This window comes from Balaenoptera acutorostrata, chromosome 1, assembly GCF_949987535.1.
Source record: "Balaenoptera acutorostrata chromosome 1, mBalAcu1.1, whole genome shotgun sequence".
Taxonomy (NCBI): domain Eukaryota; kingdom Metazoa; phylum Chordata; class Mammalia; order Artiodactyla; family Balaenopteridae; genus Balaenoptera; species Balaenoptera acutorostrata.
Window position 1 is genome coordinate 152,587,636 of NC_080064.1, and position 24,859 is coordinate 152,612,494.

Here is a 24,859-nt window from a genome sequence, read left to right on the forward strand (position 1 = left end):
GGCTCTCACATCTGGCAGCAGTTTGCTGGAGCTAAGTGATGACCGCCTCCTTTACATGGGCCTGTGCTCTCCACTTCACCTTCCTTGTTTTACTCTGGACCTGCTTTGCTCGTTTACATTACCTGCCTGGACCCCAGAGGCTCAGATGACATTCATTTAAAAATACTCAAGTAACAATTACTAGGCTATTTCTGCTGGGCATATGATAGTTTTGCATTTATATGCCTTAATAGTGCCTATATACTAATGATTTCTACCATTAAAACTGAAAGCTTGTTAGTGACCTCAGCTGCTGATTTCATGTAGCAGAGGCATGTGATGAAAACTGAAAAATAAAGTTCCATTAGTAAGAACTGTGGTCACAGGTTTTTCAAATTTCATGTACCATATTACTAGCCTAGTGAAATGTTTCCTGTTATTTGTGCACTTGTTAATTAGTAGAATGTCTCAATTCTTCTTTTGAATATAGTCATATAAAAATCTAGATTATTAAAAATTGGTTATTCTCTTTGCTTTTCATGTTTTGAATATGAAAAACAAAGCAAGTCTAGTTGACTTCTGTTTCTTAAAATTATAGTGCAGATAATTTTAAAATAGTATTGTAAAAAGCATGCATAAAGTTTGGTTATGAGGTTATACTTTTTCTTAAGGTTTGGTAGATCTGATCAAGTTTTGCTAGTAAAACACTTTTCCCCAAACTTTTTTATTACTCATTAAACTTTAAGAAACCATTATGAATCAGGTATATAAACACATTTTGCATATGCTATTAACTTGGAGTTTACATTATTTGACACTTTAAGGGATAAAACACCTGTAAATTTAAACACATCAAGATGTTTTTGAATCATCAAAAGACTAAACTATGATCAATATAACTTTACTATATATGTTAAAAATTTATATATATATATAAATTGAGATGGAATTCACATACCATAAATTTCACTATATTTAACAAATAAATGGTTTTTACTATAGTCACAATATTGTACAACCATCAGCGCTGACTAATTCTAGAACATTTCATCACCCCAAAAGAAACCCCAAACCCTTTAGCAGTCACTCCCCATTTCCTCCTCCGTTCAACCCCTGGCAACCTCTAATCTCTACTTTGTCTGTATGGATTTGCCTATTCTGGACATTTATATAAATGGAATTGTACAATATTTAGCCTTATATGTCTGGCTTCTTTCACATAGCATAGTGTTTTCAAGGTTCATCCATATTGTAACATGTGTCAGTACTTTATTCCTTTGTATGTCTGAATAATATTCCATTGTTTGGATAGACCACATTTTGTTTATACATTCATCAGTTGATGAACATTTGGGTTGTTTCCACATTTTGTCTATTGTGAATAATGCTTCCATGGACATTCATATACAAATTTGGGGGTGAACATATGTTTTCAAATCTCTTGGACCTAGGAGTCCAATTGCTGGGTCATATGATAATTCTATGTTTAACTTTTTGAGGAACTGCCAAACTATTTTCCATACCAGCTGTCCCATTGTACATTCCTACCAGCAGTGTAGAAGAGTTCCAATTTCTCCATATCCTCACTAATACTTATTATTTTCTGGGTTTTTTGTTGTCGTTGTTGTTTTAATTTGGCCATCGTAGTGGATGTGAAGTGATAGCTCACTGTGGTTTAGACTTGCATATCCCTAATGACTAATGATGTTGAGTATCTTTTCATGTGCTTATTAACCATTTATATGTCTTTAGAGAAATGTCTATTCAAATCCTTTGCCCATTTTTAAATTGGATTATTTGTCTTTTTAGTATTGAATTATAAGATTTTTTTCTGTATTTTATATACTATACCCTATCTATATTTTCACTGGTTGCTTGTGCTTTTGGTGTCATCTAAGGAACCACTGCCTAATCCAAGGTCATGAAGATTTACACCTATGTTTTATTTTAAGAGTTTAGGTTTTATGTTTAGATCTTTGATCCATTTTGAGTTAATTTTTCTATATGGTGTAAGGTAGGGGTCCAAACTTCATTCTTGTGCATGTGGAGGATATCCAGTTGTTCTAGCATTGTTTGTTGAAAAGACTATTCTTTCCATATTGAATGATCTCGGCACCCTTGTTGAATATTAGTTGGCCATATGGGTTTATTTCTGGCCTCTCAATTCTGTTCCATTGATCTATATGTCTGTCCTTATGCCAGTACCACGCTTTCTTTATTACTGTAGTTTTGTACTAAGTTTTAATGTTAAGTATATTTTGCTGTATTTTAATTCTTTAAAAATTCATGATCCTTTTTGATATGTATAATGACTTCAATAATGAGGCTAGTTCACTAATCAGAACTAGTTTAAAGCTGTTTTGGATTTAAAAGTGTTTACTGAAAACCGTGTTTTTCAAGAATTAACATTCGTAATTGGGTTAAATCACCCCTTTTTACCTCTGTGTTGAGGAAATGCTTACTAGTTATGTATTTCACTAGGAGTTGTCTTATAAATGGTGTGATTAGGAATAACAATATTTCTTTCCTGTTGCTCTGTCAAGAAAACAGGACCTTAGTTGTAGAGGTATCTTGTGTGATTGATCAATCAAATGCTTATTGACTGCCTACTGCCAGTTAGCAAAGTTATTGATTTGTTTAATACTGTGTTAGAGAGTGTGATTTAGATTAATTTCTACCAAAAGGATTTTTGGCATAGTTTCTACTTTGATGGATGGCTTTGGGAATAGTTGAGTTTGCTATGAACTATGTGTTCAAAATACTTCTGCGAAAAGTTTTCTGAAAAATGAAAGATTTCCCGCTCATGTGATGGTTCCATTTTTTAAAGTTAATTTAATTTTAAAGTTAATTGAGGTCTTTGCAGAGAAGAAAATTAACTAGAAGCTAAATTTATGTTATAGAATAAAGTATGGATTACATGGATAAGGAAAAATGGTGTCATTCTGAATGAGTCACAGGCTGTTTTTTATGGGTGGGATAGAATTAGTTTTTGTATATGAGAGACTAAATTAGGCAGTCATTTTAAAGCTGAAATAATCATTTAAAGCTGTTTTAAGCCTCAAATACTTATATACAGGTGTTGTATTTTTAACAAATAATAGTTATTGCTAAATAAGTATGATATTGGAGACAGCATGACGTATTAGAAAAAAACATTGACCTAAAAAAATTTTTTTTTTTAATTTATTTATTTTTGGCTGCGTTGGGTCTTCGTTGCTGTGTGCAGGCTTTCTCTAGTAGCCTCGAGCGGGGGCTACTCTTCGTTGCGGTACGCCGGCTTCTGATTGCGGTGGCTTCTCTTGTTGCGGAGCACGGGCTCTAGAGCGCAGGCTCAGTAGTTGTGGCGAACGGGCTTAGTTGCTCCACGGCATATGGGATCTTCCCGGACCAGAGCTCGAACCTGCATCCCCTGCATTGGCAGGCGGATTTTTAATCACTTTGCCACCTGGGAAGTCCCAAAACATTGACTTATGAGTTAGTATGAGTTTGAGTCCTGCTACCACCCATTGTTAGTTGTATAACTTTGAACTAGTTAACTTCTCTGAGCCTCAGTTTCACCATCTTTAAAAATGGAGGTTATAATATTTATCTCTTGTGAAGCTTAAATGTAAAGTGAATAGCATGATGTTTGGTACTCTATAAATAATAATAATATTATTATTACTATTATATTAATGCCTAGGAAAACAATTATATTAACCTTTGGGGGAAAGGTATGTCTAAATGAATAAAAGCTAACTTTATGGAATAGTTTTAGAAATACATTTGAGGATATTCACACTTAGCTAATAGTATAGCTCAATATAGTTCTTGTGCTTTCATCAATAAATAAAAATAATTTATTGTTAGTAATTTAAGCCATAGTCTAACTAAAATATTAACTGAATTTTATGTTTGTAAATTATGAAATGCTTCAAAGCAATTTATGTTTAACTACCTTCTAACTCATTCAGTCACCTGTTCTAATACCAAATATTTGAGTGCTTTCTCCATCAAGCACCATGCTGGTGGTGGAAATAAAACAGTGACAAATAAAACAGGACAGTTCCTGTTGACTTTTTCATGTGGGAGACAGAAGGAGTCACATGATAACCGTGTAATCACAAGTGTGAAAACAACAAGTATAGAGGCTATAAGAATAAGTAACAGAGAGCTTGTTCTGGAGATGATGGTGTCAGGGAGGAATGGCCTCCTTGAGAAAGTGATGTTGAGACTCAGACTTCAAGTATGAGTGGACCAGGTGATGCTGGGGGAGGGGCCACATATACAGAGGATGAAAAGAGCTTGCCATGTTTGAGGAATAAAGGGAAGGCCAGTTTGGCTGCAGCATGGAGTGAATGAAGAGGAGAGGAGTAGGGGTGGTGGTGTTGGTGGGCGTGAGCCGATGAGGCCGAGTCCACTGAGGCCTTGGAGTGCTTACTGGGGATTTTGAAATTTATCCTAAGAGGAAACAATGCAAGGATTTTAAGCAAGGGAATGATGAACCCAGGTTTGTATCTGAAATTGGTAACTGTAACGATGAAATCAGATGCGTACCTGTAATTCTGCCTGTTTTGTGGAAATGGACTAGAGAGAAGTGAGAGTGTGCAGGCGATACCCTCTGGAAGATTCTCAGCTTCCCCAGGTGAGGTGATAGTTGCTTGGTCCAGGGGTGACGGCAGTGGAAAGGAAAGGAGTGAACTAATTGGAGAGTTTTATAGGAGGAGATCTGTCAGGACTTGCTGAGGGATTGAACATAAAGGATGGAATACATGCGCAGGTGACGGGGGTGACCATGAGGTTTCTGGTGTGCGATGCTGGGTGGATAGGGAAGCCCAGAGAAGGAGCAATGTTGGGAGGAAGGATGAAAATTGAACACAGGCTGAGTGAGAAGCATCTAAGTGTAGCTCTGAAGTAGACATGGATATGCAGTCTAGAACTCAGAAGAGAAACCTGAGCTAGAAGAGAAACCTGAGCTAGAAAGATAAATTGGGAAATTACCAATGGTATTTAAAGCCATGGAGATGGGTGGGTTCACCTAGGGAGATTGTAAGTACTGAGTGATGAGAGGCCCAGGGTCAGACTTTGAGGGCATGCCAACATTTGGAGGTTGGGGAGAGGAGGGTGGTAGAGCCTGGGAAGGAGCAGCTAGAGAAGTCGAACGAATGCCTGCCCTACAGGTGTGTGTCAGAGTCAGCAGTGTTCCAGGGCTGGGGCTCTCCATGAGAGCTGCTGAGAGTTTACCTTTTGTAAGATGAGATCTGGTTTAGTCTTTCATTGATTTGGCAAGAGCAGCTTCGTTGAGGTGATAGAAGTGGAAACTAGCTTGGAGTGGGTTGGAGATGAATGTGACTGGAGGAGCTAAAATGGAAACATGAATGTATGACTTTCCAGAAGCGTGGCTCTGAAGGAATAGAGAGTGATAGTTGCAGGAGAGAAATTGGGTCAAGGGAAGGCTTTAAAATTTTTTTTTAAGATTTAAAAGTTTAGCTTTCAATCCACTTAGAGTTGTACCTGATGAAACCAGGGTCATTTACTTACACGCCTCAAGTATTTAGGGATCTATTCTAAGACTGAATGAGAGAAAGCTTATCAGGGCTCCATGATACGATGAAACATGGAAAGCACTTAGATGCTGGCTCTGGTGACAGAGCTTCCATAATTTGATCCTGTTCTCAACTCTTATTCAGTAAGGCTGCTCTCCCTTGGCCCCTCTGCATTTTCTCATTGATATTCTTCCTGTCCCTAAAATCTGTTCTTCAGTTTCTTTGACAATTTATCTCCTTATCTAAGCCTGTGATGTCCTTGCCCCCTACTCCAGTTTCTACTCTTTCCTTCTTTCTGTACCTCTTTGGCATCTACTCTGTAACTGTGGTTATGAACCTTTGGGCTGAGAGTTTCGGCAGTGCTTCAGAGTTCCCTCAGGGGGTCGAGAATCCATACACATATTAAGTAACATCTGTGGTTGTATAAATAATGGGTCTTATAAATACATGTTAATACTTTTCAAATATATGTAGCTGCTGTTTTGATTAATAAGAAATCCCTTAAAAGCATTATAGACTTTACAGTTGCTTTTTGTTACAGATCTTTTCACTCATTGCTGAAAAACTACTAGCATAGATCTCTGCCACATTTTTTTTTTAATTTAAATTAATTTTAGAATGCTATACCACTCACTTTGAGAAACAGTCTATTAATGATGGAGGGGTAACTGTTACAAGATATAAAGCCAAATATTTATTAGGCTACTAATGTAGGACAGTAAGACAAGTGTTGGTGAAATGCTCAGATTTCATGTATCATTCCTCTGTGCGCTGAGTGCCCGTATTGCCAGGCCCAGGGCTTGTCACATTTTGTGACATTCAAAAAGACTCTTCATACTTGAAACAGTTAGGACTCACTGCTCTACAACGTAAAACATTCAGAATTCTGCTTCATGTTTTTCACTGTTGATTTCACCTTTGCTGTTCCTGTCTCTTTAACTAACTTGTCAGTTGCTTCAGGGCAGGGGCTGTGGCTTGTTCTTCTTCCTTATACCTTCCTGCAGAGGTTGGCAAGCTACAGCCCTTAAGCCAAATCCAGCCCGCTGCCTGTTTGTTTTGTAAGTCCTTTCCAGCTCAGGAGGTTTTTATAGATGATGGTTTGCAACTGATCTTGAGCTGATGATAGGAAACACTAACTTTGAACCCCAATTAAGTAAAATCTTACCCCTCGCAAGAAAGAATTTTATTCTTCTCATTAGTAGACCAATATTGCAAAAAGTTGTATTCAATTATTTTTATATTTTGAATTTTGTCAATAAAAAATTTGTAGAAATGTGTTGAAAAACAAATTTGTTATGTAAATACCTATATAATATCCTCAATTTTGCCTCTTGGCCTGCATAGCCTAAAAGTTTTACCATCTGACCTTTTAGAGAAGAAGTTTACTGATCCTTGCCTTATAGTAGTAGTTCCCAAATTTGTCTGCACATCTGCATTATCAGAGGAGCTTTAACATGTACATATATGAACTTCTCTACCCTGGAGATTCTGATCAATATATTGAGATGGAGCCTGAGAACCTATATTTTTAACAGGCTATTTAATTGTTTGGGAATCAATGCCTTTTAATGCATTTGTAAGGTTGAACTCCAAGAGATAGTGAAATGAATATTGGATTAGATATCATAGGACAGCTTGTTATTTTCTTACTTCAATATTTACTAACTATGGGACCTTATCCAAGTAACTACTTGTTCTGCAGGTTTTAAAAAAATTTCTTGTTCCTTTGTTTGTAGATGGTTTTGCTTAATCTTCTACATAGTAGTTCTTTTACCTTTTGGGGTTCATAAGAACCTCTTCTAGAGTCTGATGAAATCTCTGCACCCTCCTCTCAGAAAAGTACACCTATATTAATTTCCTATGGCTGCCATTACAAGTGACTACAGAAGCACTTAAAACAACAGACATTAATTCTGTCACATTTCTGGAGGGCTGAAGTTCAAATCAAGGTGTCAGCAGGGCTGCACTCCCTGCAGAGGCTCTAGGGGGAGATTCCTTGTCTCTTCTAGCTTCTGGTAGCTCTCAGCATTCCTGGGCTTGTGGCTGCATCACTCCAAGCTCTACCTCAGGGTCCTGTGGCCGCCTCCTCTTCTCTATGTCTATTCTCTGTGTGTCACTTGTAAGGACACTTGTCACTGATTGAGGGTCCATCTAGGTAATCCAGAGTTAGCTCCTCTTCTCAAGATCCTTAACTAAATCACACCTTTTACCGTATAATGTAACATTCACAGGTTCCAGAGGTTTGACATGGATATCTTGTGGAGTGGAGGTAGGGGAGCATTTTTTGGCTGACCACAGCACCTTTGCACGTGCTCACAGTTTTACAAACAGTTTCAAGAGGTTCACAACTCTTTGAAGTCCATTTATGGACCCTGTGGACTCCAGGTTTGAACTCCGTGCTCAGTGAGAAGAGCTTTACACCTTAGTGTATTCTAGTCTATTTAGTCTCTCCTCTATGTCATGTCTCCTTTTAATACCAAACTTGAAATGATGTTTTCTTCTTGTGACTTAGATTCTTCCATTTATAGTATGTGTTTTGAGTTAGTTTCTCTGGTTCCTTTAGGAACTATTTATCTTCTAATAAGATTTACTGTTAAAATAAAAGCCTTTTCCCAAATCTATAGGATCTGTGGTTATAGTAGATTAGTGGTTGCCTCGGGGGCTGGGGGCCGGGAAAGGGAAGGGGATGTAGAATTCCCAGGGATGATACCTAAGGAGTGCCAAGTTTCTTTTGGGGTTGATGAAATCTCTAAAATTGATTGTGATGATTGTACAACTCTGTAAATACACTAAAAGCCACTACTGAATTGTACATTTTAAATGGGTGAATTGCATGGTACGTGGACTAGATCTCAATAAAGCTGTTTAAAAACCAAAAAAAAAACAAAAAACAACAACAAAAAAAATAAAAGCCTTTTCCAATCCTTTTTACTTAATTCTGTTGCAAGGAGACTAACTTCTGTGTAAACTATAGATAACTGGTAACCCTTCCGGTGAGAAGAAAAACTTACCTTGATCGAGTACCTGATGTACCAGACCTTTTAGCAAGTGCTTACATGTGGCTTCCTGTAACTATTGAAAGCAGTCCTGAGAGGGAAATAATATCAACCCCATTAAACAAGTGAGAAAAGGAAGACTTCTGGAAGTTAAGTAACTTGCTTACTGTGGATGACAGAGCTAGCAAGGGATGGAGCTGGTCTTTGAATGAAAGTCTTCTACTCTAAAGCCCCTGCTATTTTCATCATACCTTGAAAACAGCACACTTCCCTTTTAATTGAATGGTTCATAATTTCATTAGACAGGGGCTATCCATAGTTTGGTTTTAGGGTCCAACAGACTTAGATTTCAGTCAGATTTATAGTGCTTACTTACAGTATTATCTTTTACAATATCTTCTCAGATTCTTATCTTTAAATAAAATTGATATAATGTAAAATAGATAGCTAGTGGGAAGCAGCCGCATAGCACAGGGAGGTCAGCTCGGTGCTTTGTGATCACCTAGCGGGGTGGGATAGGGAGGGTGGGAGGGAGACGCAAGAGGGAGGAGATATGGGGATATATGTATACATATAGCTGATTCACTTTGTTGTACAGCAGAAACTAACACATCATTGTAAAGCAATTATACTCCAATAAAAATGTTAAAAAAAATTATTCACCCACATAAAGAAAAAAATAAGATTAATAAATGGCCTGTTATGCCTTATGGTGCTGCTGTGGCAATTGAGAGAATATGAGTGAAAGTCCTTTAAAATAAGAAAGTTTTCCTAGTATGTGGTACAATTAATTCGTTTCTCCTTTGATTATATTCTTAGTACTTTCTTCTTTTAGTATCCTAGGTTTCAAAGCTTAGGAATATGGCCAAGCCTCAACTCAGAGGGTATATTAGCTCCAACCATGAACTTCTTTGCTTCAGGCTTCTTGGACAATTGGCTGGCATGAATGCTTCTATGTGCTTTCTGCTCTTTCATTTTAAGGGGCATCCCCAATTTTGTCTAGCTCAGCTCCACTTAGGATATCTACGTTCGTGGTGATTTTCTGAGCAATTCTCTTCCCCAGGTCAGTTTTTAACTCCTCTCATTGCCTCTTTGCCATGGGTTTGGTTAGTGCCCTGGAACTGTGCTGTGGAGAGTCTTCCCCTTTTCTCTGTCCTCCTCCCCCAACTTCTTCGCACCCTCATTCATCTGTAGATAAGTCTGTTACCCAAAGCTAACATCCCATCTCTCTTGCTTCACCTTACTGATTACTATCTCCTTCTATCTTTGCTCTTAGTCTTCCAGGATATAAAGATACTAAAGACATTCTCACCAAAAAAAAAAAAATCCCCCACTTAACAACTAGCTACTCTCCCTCATCCCTGCAGCCCTTCATCCCTTCCCTCCATCCCACATATTGTCAGTTCCTTTCCTGCTGGTTTCTGTGGTTTGTGAGATAATGTGCAGAATTCTGGTGCTCTACGAGCCTGGCCCAAGCCTACCTCTTAAGCTGCATCTTTTGGTATTCCTTTCCTTTATTCTTCCTGTTACATTGCAGAATGTCCTTTCTATCAAGAGCCAGTCCCTTTGCTTAGATTCCATTCCTGCCTGCTTGCCCAGGAACCTTCCTCCATTGTTAATCTCCTCTTTATTTAACTTTCATACAAACTCTGAAATTTCCAATTACTCTTAAAAAATTGGAAGGTCTGGTAACCGGGGTCCACATTCCCAGATATCGGCAACAGCCTGGAGCTGGATAGGTAGCTGCCCTCTTTGGGGGTGGGGCACGCACTCTGTTTTTAACACAGTCCCACTGCTCTCTTCTGTCATATAGGAAGCCCACTTCCCTCACTCTTGTCACCTGCCTGGTGACAAAAAAAGGGATTTTATATCTCCTGGCCTAAATTGTAGTATCTGACTTCTAAAAGTATCTCTGTAATCTGACCTCTTATTTACAGATACAACCTCATTTTCCATTTTTCCCAGTAGCAACTGTCTGTTCAAGGCCATTTCCCGCATGTCTTTGGTATCTCTTCCCTTCATGTTTTAGCTCCCAATGATTTCTTCGTTCCCTGCCTCCTGTGGTACATAACTTCATGTGTAATGCACTAATCCCCAATTTATCTTTTATTCCCAATAAGTGAGCAGATCTCTTGAGGGCAGGGATCATATTGCATCAGTTAAAAAGTTTGCTTAAGTTTTATATGGAAGAAAATGTATTTTTTAAAAAACTGAAATCATCCAGCTCAGTGAGCTGCTGCCTCAGTAGGATGCTGGCATGATGACAGGCACATGCCAGCGGCATCGATGAGGAGCAGCAGATTCACAATTCCAGTCTCAAGCTTCCTCCAGGGCATAGATCTGAGGACTGGAAAGGCTGGCAAAATTGCTTGTACTATTTAAAATGTTCTCTGTTTCAGTCTTTTACTTCTGCCCTTCCATGCTCTCTCTTCTCTCACCTTTTACTTTTTCTCTCTTTCTTTCTTTTTTGCTAAGTTCCTATAGTTGAATTTAATGAGTTAATTACTTTGTGATAGAATCCCTGTGTACGTTTATGTCCCCCGCAGTGGTAGAATCCTGTTTCTCTATGAAGAGAATAAAACTAGTTGAATGAATGAATACATCAGTAAGTGCTTTGGGGGATAGTGAGCAGGAGGTGCTGTAAATTAATTATCCTCACCATCTGTATGTTTTTCTTTGCAACTAATTCGGTCAGTCAAGAAGCAGCCGTAGAGTTCTGTTTCTTGTATTTGATAAAATATCTGTGAAGTGAGGAACTTGGATTCAGATATCTGTAAATTCCTTTCTAGCTGTAAACTTCATTAAAATCAAAACCCCTACCATATGTAATAGTCTGATTCTAAAACTATTTAGAGCTCTCGTAGCAAAGCAGAGAAGTACCTACATTGCCCACTTATTTCCTAGCAATTTGGTGCAATCTTTTACCTTTAGGAGAAGTTAGAATTTCCCTTCTTCCAATTACTCATTTTAGCAGCCTAAGGCAGATACTACTTAATCCCACTGCTTACACTTTTCCCAATGGAAACAAATTAAAGTACCTTTGATTTAAATCCCCATCTCTGAATTTAGTATAGTGTTCTGTTGGTCAACTTACAAGTGAATGTAAGAAGCTATTTAAAAGGTTGAGAAAACAAAACTTTGAGCAAGTTGAGCATTTTGCATAGAGTGAAGTACTTTTATTGGAACATACTATAAAAAGAAACTTAAGATGTAAAGTCTTAGCTACTTCAACTCTCAGTGGTTTAATAAAATACATTTGAACCAGACTACTCAGGGGGAGAGGTTTTTAGTTAGTGAAATTGAGAAAATGAACATTTAAGAAACAGATAAAAAGAGTGCAGCCCAGTAGTAGTATCTTCCATTAATACTTTGATCTGGGGAGAAAAACCTTCCTGAATTACAAAAGTAATAAGTCAAATGCTGAAAACAGAAAAATATAAAGAAAAGAAAGAAAAATAACAGAGCAAAAATTATCTGTAGTTCTGCCATGCTTTAGTCATCATTATCCTTTGTAATCACATTCTCCCCCAACTTCTAACCCCTGGCAATTCCTGATCTGTTCTCTTTCACTATAATTTTGTCTTTTTTGAGAATGTCATAAAATGGATTCATGCATTATGTAACCTTTTGAGACTGACTTCTTTCACTCAGCATGCCTTAGAAAGTCATCCAAGTTGTTGCATGTATCATTAGAATGTTCTTTTTTGTTGCTGAGTCGTATTCCATTGTATGAATGTACCACAGTTTATATCCATTCAGCTACTGAAGGACATTTGGTTTGTTTCTAGTTTTTAGCAATTATAAATAGAGCTGGTATAACATTCATGTACAAGTTTCTGTATTAACTTAAGTTTTCATTTCTCTAGGGTAGGAGTCAACAAACTATGCCCAATGGGCCAAATTTTCCTGTTGCCTGTTTTTGTATGGCCCTATGAGCTAAGAATGGCTTTTACATTTGTAAAGGTTTGTAAAAAACAACAACAACAAAAGAAGAATTTGCAACAGAGACCATATGTGGCCTGCAAAGCTTAAAATATTTAATGGCTGACCCTTTGCAGAAAAAGTTTGCTAACCCCTGCTCTAGGGTAAATACCCAGGAGTGGGTTTCCTGGGTCAGGTGGTAAGTGTATTTTTAACTTTATAAGAAACTGCCAAACTGTTTCCAGAGTGGCTATACATTTTGCATTTCTATCAGCAGTGTCTACAAGTTCCAATTTTTCTGCATCCTTATCAAAATTTGGTATTATCAGTATGTTTAATTTTAGTCATTCTAGTAAATGTATAGTGGTTGCTCGTCATGGTTTTAATTTGTATTTCCCTAGTGGCTGATGATGTTGAACATCTTCATATGGTTGTTTGCCATCCTTATATCCTCTTTGGTGAGGTGTCCAAGTTTTCTGCCTGGTTTTTAATTGGGTGGTTTGTTATCTTATTGCTGAGTTTTGGAAGTTCTATAAGTATTCTGGATACAAAGACACAAATCCTTTGTTGGATATGTGATTGCATATATTTTCTCCCAGTCTTTTCATTCTCTTAACAGTGTCTTTTGCTGAGCAAAAGGTTTAAATTTCGATGAAGTGCAATTTACTGATTTTTTTTCTTTTATGAGTTATGCTTTTCCTGTCAAGTCTAAGAACACTGCCTAACCCCAGGTCATGGAGGTCTTCCCCTAAATTTTCTTTTGGAAGTTTTGGAGTTCTAAGTTTTACATTTAACTACATGATCCATTTCAAATTAATTGTTGTATAAGGTATAGGTTTAGGTTTCATATTTTTCTAACATTGTTTTTTGAAAAGACTATTCTTTCTCCATTGGATTGACTTTACACCTTTGTCAAAAATCATTTAGCCATATTTGTGTGGTCTATTTCTGGGCTCTCTTTTCTGCTCTGTTGATCTGTGTGTCTGATCCTTCACCAATACCATGCCATTTGATTATTGTAGCTTTATAGTAAGTTTTAAAATTGGGTAGTGTGATTCCTCCAACTTTATTCTTCCTTTTCAAAGTTATTTTGGTTTTTCTAGTTTGTTGGCCTTTCTTTATAAGTTTTAGAATCCAATTGCCTGTATCTGCAAAAATTCTTATTGGCATTTTGATTAGAATTGTGTTTTACTTGTAGATCAATTTGTGGGAGAATTGATATCTTTAATGTGTTGAATCTTTCAATCCATGAACATGGTATTCATTTCATTTTGGCCTTCTTTGATTTCTTTCATCAGCACTTTGTAGTTTTCAGCATACAGATCCTGTCCATGTGTTTTAGATTTATACCTAAGTATATTTTTTGAGCTATTGTAAGTTGGATTTAATTTTTAAAAATTTCTTATCATTCATTCCTAGTATAAAAATATGATTGATACTTACTGTTGAGTTTGTAGTTGTTTAGTAACTTTGCTAAACTCACTTATTAATAATAGGAGCTTTTTGTAGATTAATTGGGACATTCTACAGAGACAGTCATGCTATTTGTGAATATGGGCAGAATTATCTCTTCCTTTCCAACCTGTATGATTTTCATTTCTTTTTCTTTTTTCTTTTTTTTTGCATTATTGAACTGGCTAGGACTTCTGGAATAATGTTAAATAAGAGAGGTGAGATTGGACGTCCTTGCCTTGTTCTCAATCTTAGGGAGAAAGCACTCATATATAATTAATACTAAATATTATGTTAACTATAGGTTTTGTGTAGAAACACTTTATTACATTGAGGAAATTCCTTTCTGTTCTCAGTTTACTGAGAGTTTTTTTCATGAATGTATATTGGAATTTGTTTAGTGCTTTTTGTGCATCAATTCATATGTGACTTAGTCTATTTGAGCTGCTATAACAAAATGTCACAGGCTGGGTGGCTTATAAACAACAGAAATTTATTGCTTATAGTTCTGGAGGCTTGGAAGTCCAAGACAAGGTGCCAGCATGGTCACCTTCTGATGAGGGCTCTCTTCATGGTTCATAGCCTTTTCACTGTGCCCTCATTTGGTAGAATGGGCTAGACAGCTCAGTGGGATCTCTTTTATAAGCGCACTAATCCCATTCATGAGGGCTCAACCCTTATGACCTAATCACTTTCCAAAGTCCTCATCGGCTAATGCCATCACCTTTGGGGGTTAGGACTTCAACATTTGAATTTTAGGGGGACACAGACCTTCAGACCATACCAATATAATCATGAGTTTTTTCTTCCTTAGATTGTTAATATGGTGGACTATTACACTGATTAATTTTTAATATTCAGTCAACCTTGCATTCCTGTGATGATAAACCTTACTTGGTTGCAGTGTATATTATTGGATCCCATTTTCTAACATTTTTTGAGGATTTTAATGGATATAAGTCTATAGTTTTGTTTGTTTGTTTGTTTGTTTCTGGTTTTGGTATAAGGGTAATGCTGGCCTTATAAAGTAAACTTGAAAGTTTTCCCTTCTTTTCTGTTTTCTGGAAGAGATTGTATAGAATTGGTGTTATTTCTTTTTAAAATGTTTGGCAGAATTTGCTAGTGAAATCATCTGGGCCAGAAGAATTATTTTTTGGAAGATTTCTGACTATAAAATCAATTTCTTTAATAGGCTGCTTTATTTTCTGTCTTTCACATTAAAGGCTTTTTCTGGGTATCTGGTAATACATGATGATCTGTTCTTATTTAAGAGTAGGGGACTATAAAGTTGATTGGTAGCCCTGTTAGTGGCTGCGTCTTGTCCACACTAAGCCTCACTGTAGGATAATCTGATTGGAATACTTCACTGGAGAATCCTAAATGTCAGTATTTTTAGATCTTCTCTCTTGAGCTGATCAGATTTCCTAGAGAAGACTCCTCCAAACTCTTGCTGCCATATCCTGGGGCTGAGTGGGTAAAGGTTAGGCATCAGAGGGCTTGATCTTTGTTTTTAATAAGCACATGTTCACTTAGTCCTCATGTTGTCTGTACTATTCTCATTTGTTATTTAGCCTCACTCTGATTTTACCACAGGCTTATATTGACCTAAATCATTTTGAACTTTCTAACTTAGTGGTTTTAAATGGATAGAGGTGGGGGTGGGATGTTTGAAATGTGTAGGCTCTTGAGGGTTGTAACAGAGAATGTTGGCCAGGTGTGCTAAAAGTTTTGCAATGCTGATGACTGCAGGAAGAATTGCTTCTCCCGAGATACCAATATCTCCCCTGTTGGAAACTGTCTAGGTTTAAGTTAAAGCAAATCTCAATACCAGTTAGAGTTAATTATCACTTATTATCTTTGACTTTCTTGCTCTTTCTTTTTCCATTCTTGCCAGTGGTGATTTAGATTATACTGGTATTTGAAATTAGCAACTATTTTAAAGTTTTCTTTTAAGCAGGTGGCTAGAGTGGAAGTGAGAAGACTAGTTAGGAGGTCACTTCAGAAGTCCAAGAAAGAGGTATTGATGGCTTGGCCTAGAGTAGTAGTAGTAAAGAAGGAGAGACATAGAGGTTGCAGGATGTGTCTTAGAGATAGAGTCCAAAGGACTTAGAGATGGATTAAATATGCAGAATTGAGGAAAGGGGGGAATCAAAAGTGGTCTTAGGTTTGGTCTTGAATTGACTGGGTGAATGATAGTGTCCTTCGCTGAGACGGAGAAGGCTAGGGTAAAGAGCTGGTTCTGTATTGAGCACGTTAAGTTTAAGATACCTGTATCCTGGGCCCAAAGACAATGTTGATTTTTATTTTTCTTAGATACTCTTTGCCTCTTTAGACTTGTTTATTATTCAACTTTCATGCAAAAAAACACTTGATCCTTGGCTTCTGCACCATTCCTTATTGTTGCCGCCCACTAACCTTATTTGTTGAGGACTTTGGGACTTGGCTTGTCCACCCCACTTCTTGGCATAATCATGGGCAACGTCAGGGGCTGTGTGGGCAACTTACCCGTTACTGTTCTCAAGGTTCCTTGATGTAGCCTGCCAGCAGTAACAGCATGATACAGTGGTTTTGAATCCCAGTTCCCCTACTTTCTAACTGTGTAACTTTGAAGATACTGCTTAACCTTTTGTGTCTCATTTTCTTCAATTGTAAATTGGGGATAACAGTGTCTGTACATTTGGGATTTTGTGAAGATTACATAGGAAAATAATGTGAATTATTTTCTCTTACTAATTATTAATGCCTGACACATAGTAAGCATTCTATAAATGTTGGCTATTAAAATTATTAGTATTTAATTATATATCTATTTAATAATATATGCTACTATTATTCTTTTAGTTAAACAACCCCTCCAAAAGCTACACCTTGAGCCTTGCCTCCTCAAGTTTAACCTCTTAAATTAAATTAAATTAATTAAAGTGCCAAAAAAAGGGCACTGACCACAACTTCCTAGTATGTTCAGTATACTTGTTTTAAGAAAATAAAACAAAACTCATCAGAGCTAAAATTCCAGTGGTTCTTATTTACAGATATACATTAGATTCACCCGGGGGCTTTCTCACAACGTCTGGGCCCTATCTATGGGGGTTTGAGTAGGATGGGTAAAGGTGGAGATGGGGGATGGCTTCAAGTATCTCTACTATAATAGCCCTCCCTCTATTTTCTTTAGTGAATTACCCCCTTGCTTGGTTCCTTTCCGCACCAGTCTCCTCTCCATTAATCAGTACCTTAATCTACTTTCTCATGGCTACCCTTCATGTCCTCACTCCCTTTTTATCTTCCTCTGCTAACCCCTAACTTTGGATGAATCCAACCCACTCTGCCTCCAATGTGTGTTACTGAAAGCCACAGTTCTTGAGCTACATGAGATTCTTTCATGCGTTTTTTTTCTCTCTAATCTTTACTATTCATATTAGAATACCTGACCTTATGTGACACAGTAGTTGTATGACTCTTTTAGTTAATAGTGATTTCAAAAGTAACTTCAACTGTCATGTAATCTAATTGCCCAGGACGTCTGTGATTCTATCATTTATATCTCAATCATCTTCACAATACGTTTGAGTAGCATAATGATATTATTAATGTTTCTTAAGTGAGTCACAGAATGGTAAAATAGCTTGTGGCATCAGCTTGCAGGCATTTTTTTTTGCACTTTGAGAAGTAAGCTGTTATGGTCGTGTATAAAGCAACCTTTCTTCTCCACATTAATTCTGTTTTGTGGGTCAGTATAACAGCTTTAGCATCACTGTTTTTAAGGAAATTGTGATGGTTTATTGTTGTTTTTATTTTCTTTTTGAGATGTGAACTGTCATGATCAATTTTAGTCTAAAACTTTTGGGGGAGGTTTATTAATGTGTGTGTGTGTGTGTGTGTGTGTGTAGTGGGTGATAATCTTTGGCTTTGGTTTTTAACAAGAATTTTTAAAAATTCAATTACAACTAGGGAACTTTTCTTCCAGTTTTTACTCAGTTGTCTTTCATTCCCTTTGGAAATAGTGGACCTGACCCAGTTCTTTTTTGAGAATTCCTTTCACAGAACAGTGTGTTAAAATATTTTTGTCCTTCTAATCAAGTACAATGTAAGAACTGGCAGTCATCCATAGCTTCTGTTCTTTAACATGAGAATAATTCTATTCCTTGATTAAGATACTGGCTCCATTATTATACTTACTGGTTTGGATAGCAGGGTATGATTTGAGGAACATAGCTATTTCATACACAAAATAAATGCTTTTTCTCTACAAGCATTTTTTAATCTTGATTTTGTTAGTCATATAACTTTCTAACAGTGATCTTTGAAGTATATAATGGTTTGGTAAAAGAAGAATACCATAGATACTGGAAATGAAATTTATTGTTGAATAAAATTTAGATTATTATAAAATCCAACATGACTTTATTGCTACATCAGGATAATTTTAAAAAGTTGATCCTTCTCCCTTCACTTGTTTGATTTAGTATGTGTGTGAGTCTTAGCAAATTGACATTTAGTTTGAAAATTAATTTTAGCTAAGTTATGGCTGAGAGATAAAATATGTATTGGATTAACTCTTAATGATTATACCCTGAAAGTATTATAGAAATAAACATTGAGAACCATTTATAATACATAATGGTAGATTTCTATGATAATGTTCTGGATGTTTAAAATACAGTGCTGTTGTTCTTTTCCTATAGTTGGTTAGAAAAAAACTATAATTTGGGGGGAATAGAATGGAAAAGAGAAAGGATGGGGAAGATTGAGGAGGGTGGAGTATATCAGTTTCAGAGAGCTGCCATAACAAAGTACCACAAACAAAGTTCCTGTGGCTTAAAACAACAGGAATTTATTCTCTCACAGTTCCAGAGGTTAGAAGTCTGAAATTGAGGTGCTGACAGGGTTGTGTTCTGTCTGAAGGCTCTGGTGGGAAGGATCCTTCCTTGCCTCTTGGTCGCTTTGGGTGGTTGTCTGCAGTCCTTGGCTTGTAGACACATCACTCCAGTCTTTGCCTCCATTGTCATGTGGCGTTTTCCCTGTGTATCTCTGTCCAAATTTCCCTCTTTTTATAGGGATACCAGTCATATTGGATATAGGTTTAGGGCCCATCCTAATCCATTATGACCTCATCTTAACTTGATACATCTACAAAGCCCCTGTTTCCAAATAGGGTCACATTCACAGGTTTTGGATGGATGTAAATTTGGTGGGACACTATTTAAGCCAGAACAGAGAGTTCTAAGTTCAATTTATATTTTGAGATTTAAACCAACACACTAGATTTATCTACTTTATATAAAGCAAGTAAGATACATTTTAAGTAGAAAACTTATTTTTATTTGCAGTTATATTCACACATATGCTTTCCTACTGCACAGGCCTAGGTATCTAGTATTTTCCATTCATGTAGCAGAAATTGCATTAAAGGACTATTTGGTTATGAAACATCTATTTATATAGATGTGGAGCTAGAAGACTTTCCACATTCTCTTTATTTTATTTTATTTTATTTATTTATTTATTTATTTATTTCTGGCTGTGTTGGGTCTTGGTTTCTGTGCGAGGGCTTTCTCTAGTTGCGGCAAGCGGGGGCCACTCTTCATCGCGGTGCGCGGGCCTCTTACTATCATGTGGCCTCTGTTGTTGCGGAGCACAGGCTCCAGATGCGCAGGCTCAGTAGTTGTGGCTCACAGGCCTAGTTGCTCCACGGCATGTGGGATCTTCCCAGACCAGGGCTCGAACCCGTGTCCCCTGCATTAGCAGGCAGATTCTCAACCACTGCACCACCAGGGAAGCCTCACATTACCTCTTAATAGCCTAATATTTATAGAACCAAGTTAGACTTTTCTTGAGTGTTTTAACTGCATTAGAATAATACTTTTGTTCTTATTTGTTTTATATCCACAGTGCCTGATGCTGATTTATTGAGTGAAGAATGAATTAATGAAAGGATGGTGTGTGTGTGTGTGTGTGTGTGTGTGTGTGTGTGTGCGCATGTGTGCAGCACGCGCACATTCATTGAAGGGTTGTCAACAGAGACATGATATGAGGAGTTTTCATTTAGTAAATATATTCTCTCTTCACACACTGTTCTGCACTTTGCTTCTATTACTTAGAGTATATCATTCCATATTAGTGTAAAAATGCTATGATTACATAATATTCCATTGCATGGATATATTATAATTTGACTAGTCTCCCTTTTTATTTTTAATTGTGACAAAATACACATAACATAAAATTTACCATCTTAACCATTTTTAAGTGTCAGTATTAAGTATATTCACATTATTGTGTAACCAATCTCCAAAGCTTTCATTTTACAAAACCAAAACTCCATACTAATTAAACAACTCCCCAGTTTTCCCTCCTGTCAACCACCATTTTAGAAATTTCTATGAATTTGAGCTAGTCTCTCTTTTTAGTTGTTATCATCTTTGCTCTTGTAAACAATGCTGCAATAAAGAGCTTTGCATATGTTTCATTTTACACATGAATAAGTATATCTGTAACATGAATTCCTAGAGGCGGAATTGCTGGGTAGAAGGATTTTCACATTTCTTAGTTCTGATATATATATCGCCAAATTGACTTCCAAAACTCTTGTACCAATTTATACTCCCTCTGCTCCCACACACAATGTATATCAGCTATTCAAGTATGTTTCAGTAAAGTTAGCTTGTCAGCTAAACTTCACTGGCAACTTGGGAAAGGAAAGGCCGCTGTGAAGGAAAGTTGGTGCTGCTGGGCTGTCCCCAGTGTTCTACGTCTATTCCTTAAGGATTACTTGACATCTGTAATGTAGTTTCCATTCTGCATTCATTTTAAAAACTTAAAAACTTTCGCCATACAGTGTAAACTATTTGTGTGTTAGTCATAACTTCTGAGAGAATGACTGGAATACCTCACTTTGCAAGTAGGTACCACAACTGAATATATGTTCAGCCCAGCTGAAATTCCCTTAATACAAGTCTTTAAGATCTTTAAAATGAATGCATAGATGCCTTGCTTAAATGGCTGGTGTTTTTTTTTTTTTTTTTGGCTGCATTGGGTCTTCCATGCTGTGCACAGGCTCTCTCTAGTTGCGGCGAGCGGGGGCTACTCTTCGTTGCGGTGCACGGGCTTCTCACTGCGGTGGCTTCTCTTGTTGCGGAGCACGGGCTCTAGGCACGGGGGCTTCACTAGTTGTGGCACGCGGGCTCAGTAGTTGTGGCTCGCCAGCTCTAGAGCGCAGGCTCAGTAGTTGTGACGCACGGGCTTAGCGGCTCCGCGACATGTGGGATCTTCCCAGACCATAGCTCGAACCCGTTTCCCCTGCATTGGCAGGAGGATTGTTAACCACTGTGCCACCAGGGAAGCCCTTAAATGGCTTTTAATAAAAAGAAAAAATTAGCAGAACTCTTTTCTCAAATGAACTCTTATGAGGAGCTCTGCTATATTGGGGTGACAGTGAAAGGTGACTGTGAAGGAGGGAGGCTGGCAGAGGTAAAGCAGGTGAGCAACAGGTCTCCCATCCCTATTTCATCCAGAACTATTACACACAGGTGACTCAACTTCTTTCCTTATAGCAGTGAGTGAGATGAGTGAATGCTAACATATATTCAGCCTCTGGTAATTCACGTCAGACATTTGAGGAACCTAGAACCTTCTTTGTAGAGTCCTGATGTTTGACACTGATGCTCAATTTTATTTTTTTGCGTGTAGTAAATTTGGTATAAAATGAGGCGTAACTACTTGGAGATATCACTATTTTCCTTAGAGTGTACATATAGGTTTTGGTGCATTGACTTTTCATCTGGAGATTTTTAATAAATGTAACATCCTTAATTAGTTTTCTTGTAAAATGAAAATGCTTACACATTTTATAATACTTGCATATTTTATTATAAAGTAGAATTTAAGGGGGCTTTGGGAACCACCTCCCAATGATGATCAGTATTAAGTTTTGAATTCATTTCCCCAGACTTTTTTCAATGTATTAAGTTACATGTAAATTTTATTCCTTCTTTGAAAAGATGGGATTATATTATATATACTGTTTTGTGGTATGTTTTGTTTACTTGATAAGAAGTCCTTTTGGGTTAGTGTATATAGATATCCTCCATTCTTTTTTTTTTTAAATATTTATTTATTTATTTATGGCTGTGTTGGGTCTTCATTTCTGTGCGAGGGCTTTCTTCTAGTTGTGGCAAGCGGGGGCCACTCTTCATCACGGTGCGCAGACCTCTCACTATCGCGGCCTCTCTTGTTGCGGAGCACAGGCTCCAGACGCGCAGGCTCAGTAATTGTGGCTCACGGGCCCCGTTGCTCCGCGGCATGTGGGATCTTCCCAGACCAGGGCTCGAACCCGTGTCCCCTGCATTGGCAGGCAGATTCTCAACCACTGCGCCACCAGGGAAGCCCTCCTCCATTCTTTTAATGGGTTTATACTCTTCCATTATATAAAAATTATCCATTCCCCTGTTGGTGAACATTTAAGTTGCAATAAATATCCTTTGTGCATATCTTTGCCTGTTTGGACAAATGTTTCTATAGGATAAACTCTTAAATAGAATTTCTAAATCAAAGGTTTGGCCGTTTTACATTTTAACGGATATTTTGGGTCTCTATAAAATATGAACATCCTGATTTTTATAGGAAATAAACTTAGTTCTAAACTTTTAGAAGTTTTAGCTAAGCGATGTATCATCATTAATGTGCACCAGTGTTTCTAATACAAGGCTTCTGGAAATGTATAAACTTTTTAAGTGACAGCTTTGAAACTTTTTGTTCTTACAGTGATGGAATGGGGGGAAGATATTAAAGCAGTTTCAAAAGATGAAGCAGTAATGTTGGTGAATCATCAGGCAACAGGAGATGTGTGTACTTTGATGATGTGCCTACAGGACAAAGGACTGGTAAGCCATCCTGAAGGCAGAGGTAGACTGCAGAAAGGGGAGGTTAACAGAGAATCAATTTAACGGTCTTACCACAGTTGGCAATGTAGACTTACACTTTAATATGTATACTTTTCGTGAAAATTTAGAAAAATTTAAAAAGAGAAATATACTATGTATATAACTCTAAATTACTCTAAGAGAGGAATTTACAGACCTCAAGAAAAATAACTGGGGTAATGTGGATTATATCTGCACAAAGCTGTTTTTTAAAAAAGGTAACTGAAATGAAAGCAAAGTTAATATGGTTCAGCATGGGGCTGTCTTGAGGTGAGTGGTGGATTGCCAGTTTGAGAAATACAAACACAAAAAGCAGTTTGCTTAAGATAGAAGAGCAAAATTGGACAGGGAATTAGGTGATCTTGGGGATCTTTAGCCAGAAGAAAGTAAAGTAAATATTATTTTGGATTTCACTTAGAAAGCAAATTGAAAGGAAAGATATTAGGGCCATTTTATTCAGTGTTCTAGGGCTGTGTTTGAACTGTTGATTTCACATTGCTTATATTGCTACCTAAAACACACCTGTAAACTGGGAGGGTTTAAAATAAAGTCAGTCCTTAACATTAAAAGAATTGTTACCTTAAGAGAAGGTAAAGCGGTTATGTTCATAGCAAAGTAAATAAATAGAAAATATATAAAATTAATGGAATTAATATTTGGCCTAATAGTGAAGAAACAAATCAATAGGTATTTTATAAGTGTTTCATATTCATGGTCACCGACTATAAATATAGAAGACCATCCTATAAGATACTATCCCCTTAAAGCAACTAATAATCTAGTGGTAGGTGGAGAGAGGGAATAGCAAACAATACTTAATTGCAAAGTGAGAAATATTCAGTGGAAAGTGAGCTCACCATGTACTTGGTGGATATAGAAAACTTTGTGGAGGGGAGAGGATGTAAACTTGACCTTGAAGGGTGAGTAAAATTTAGTTAGGCAGAGTAGTGAAGCAAGGGCCTCTTCTTTAATGAAATAATCTTGGCCAAAACACTAAGGCAGGAATACGCCTGATGTGTTTAGGTCCCAGAGAGTTTGATTCAGCAGCTCAGGGGTCAGAAAATGAGGTGACAGTAAATGGAAAATATGTTTGCTTATTATGGAATCTGTTTTTGTTGTTTATCTGAAAAGCAGAGGCATAATTTTGCTAGAATGTAGAATAAATTCAGTCCTTTCTTATATTCAGAATCTTATATTTGGAATTGTTAAAATAAAAGAATATCACTGTGTAGATATATTTGCATTATAATAATATTTATTGCCTGTCTCCTAAATTCTTGATGTTAAAATTGTGTAAAAACTAGTTTATTTGGCTTTGTATCAAGGAGAACATTTTTATGCTTACCGATAAGATACTTACATTTATAGTGATTTTTCTGAGGGCCTACAGTGTCTTCTATTGATTTTTGAATCTCAAAGAGTGCTTAAAACGGTGAGTATAAATACACCTAACTTTGTTACTCTAACTCCAGTTTGGCAGAGATGATAACTGTATTAACCAGAGTATCAGGTAATCTGAGATTCACCAATATTGTGGACAAAAAAAATTTTGATTTGTTTGCTTTTGTAAAAAGATTTTAGTTAGTTGGTCTTTGGTTCATTTTTCTGTCCAGAGTTATTTTGTTTTTATTTTCAGATTAATTATACTGATATTACTATCTAATATTACAAAATAATTTGAAACCTTGAAGAATTTTTTATCTTGTTTCATAAAGGAGTAATTGAGAAATAAAAAGGTGGAAGCATTAAAATCTCTGCCTCCTGTGTAATAAGTATAGGGCAATATTAATTTACCTTCACAAGTAGGAATGTTTACTTGATTAATTGCATACTCCATGGGCACTTTCAAAGAAAGAAAGCTAATGCTAAATTGTGGGCCAGTTTAAAAATACTAGTTTAATGGTGATGTGAGTATAACATAGCTTTTTGAATTCAGGAATTCCTGTAGCGCCTGTCGTTGTTGTCAGTGGGGGCACTGCTTGCATTTTGGTAGGACGGCACTGTTCTGGACTGTCCTGCTGCACATTGTTTTCCTTACCTGGCTGCAACCTACTACATGCTAGTAGAA

At 37.0% G+C, this 24,859-nt stretch overlaps 1 protein-coding gene across 1 annotated transcript in view; it reads left to right on the forward strand.

Annotated features, from left to right (window-relative positions):
- LPGAT1 (lysophosphatidylglycerol acyltransferase 1) overlaps nucleotides 1-24,859 on the forward strand; it is a 76,160-nt gene that overhangs the window by 10,505 nt on the left and 40,796 nt on the right. The window contains exon 4 of the mRNA XM_057528021.1: nucleotides 22,634-22,752. Coding sequence (XP_057384004.1) covers nucleotides 22,634-22,752 — 119 coding nt within the window. The remainder of the gene's footprint in view (nucleotides 1-22,633; nucleotides 22,753-24,859) is intronic.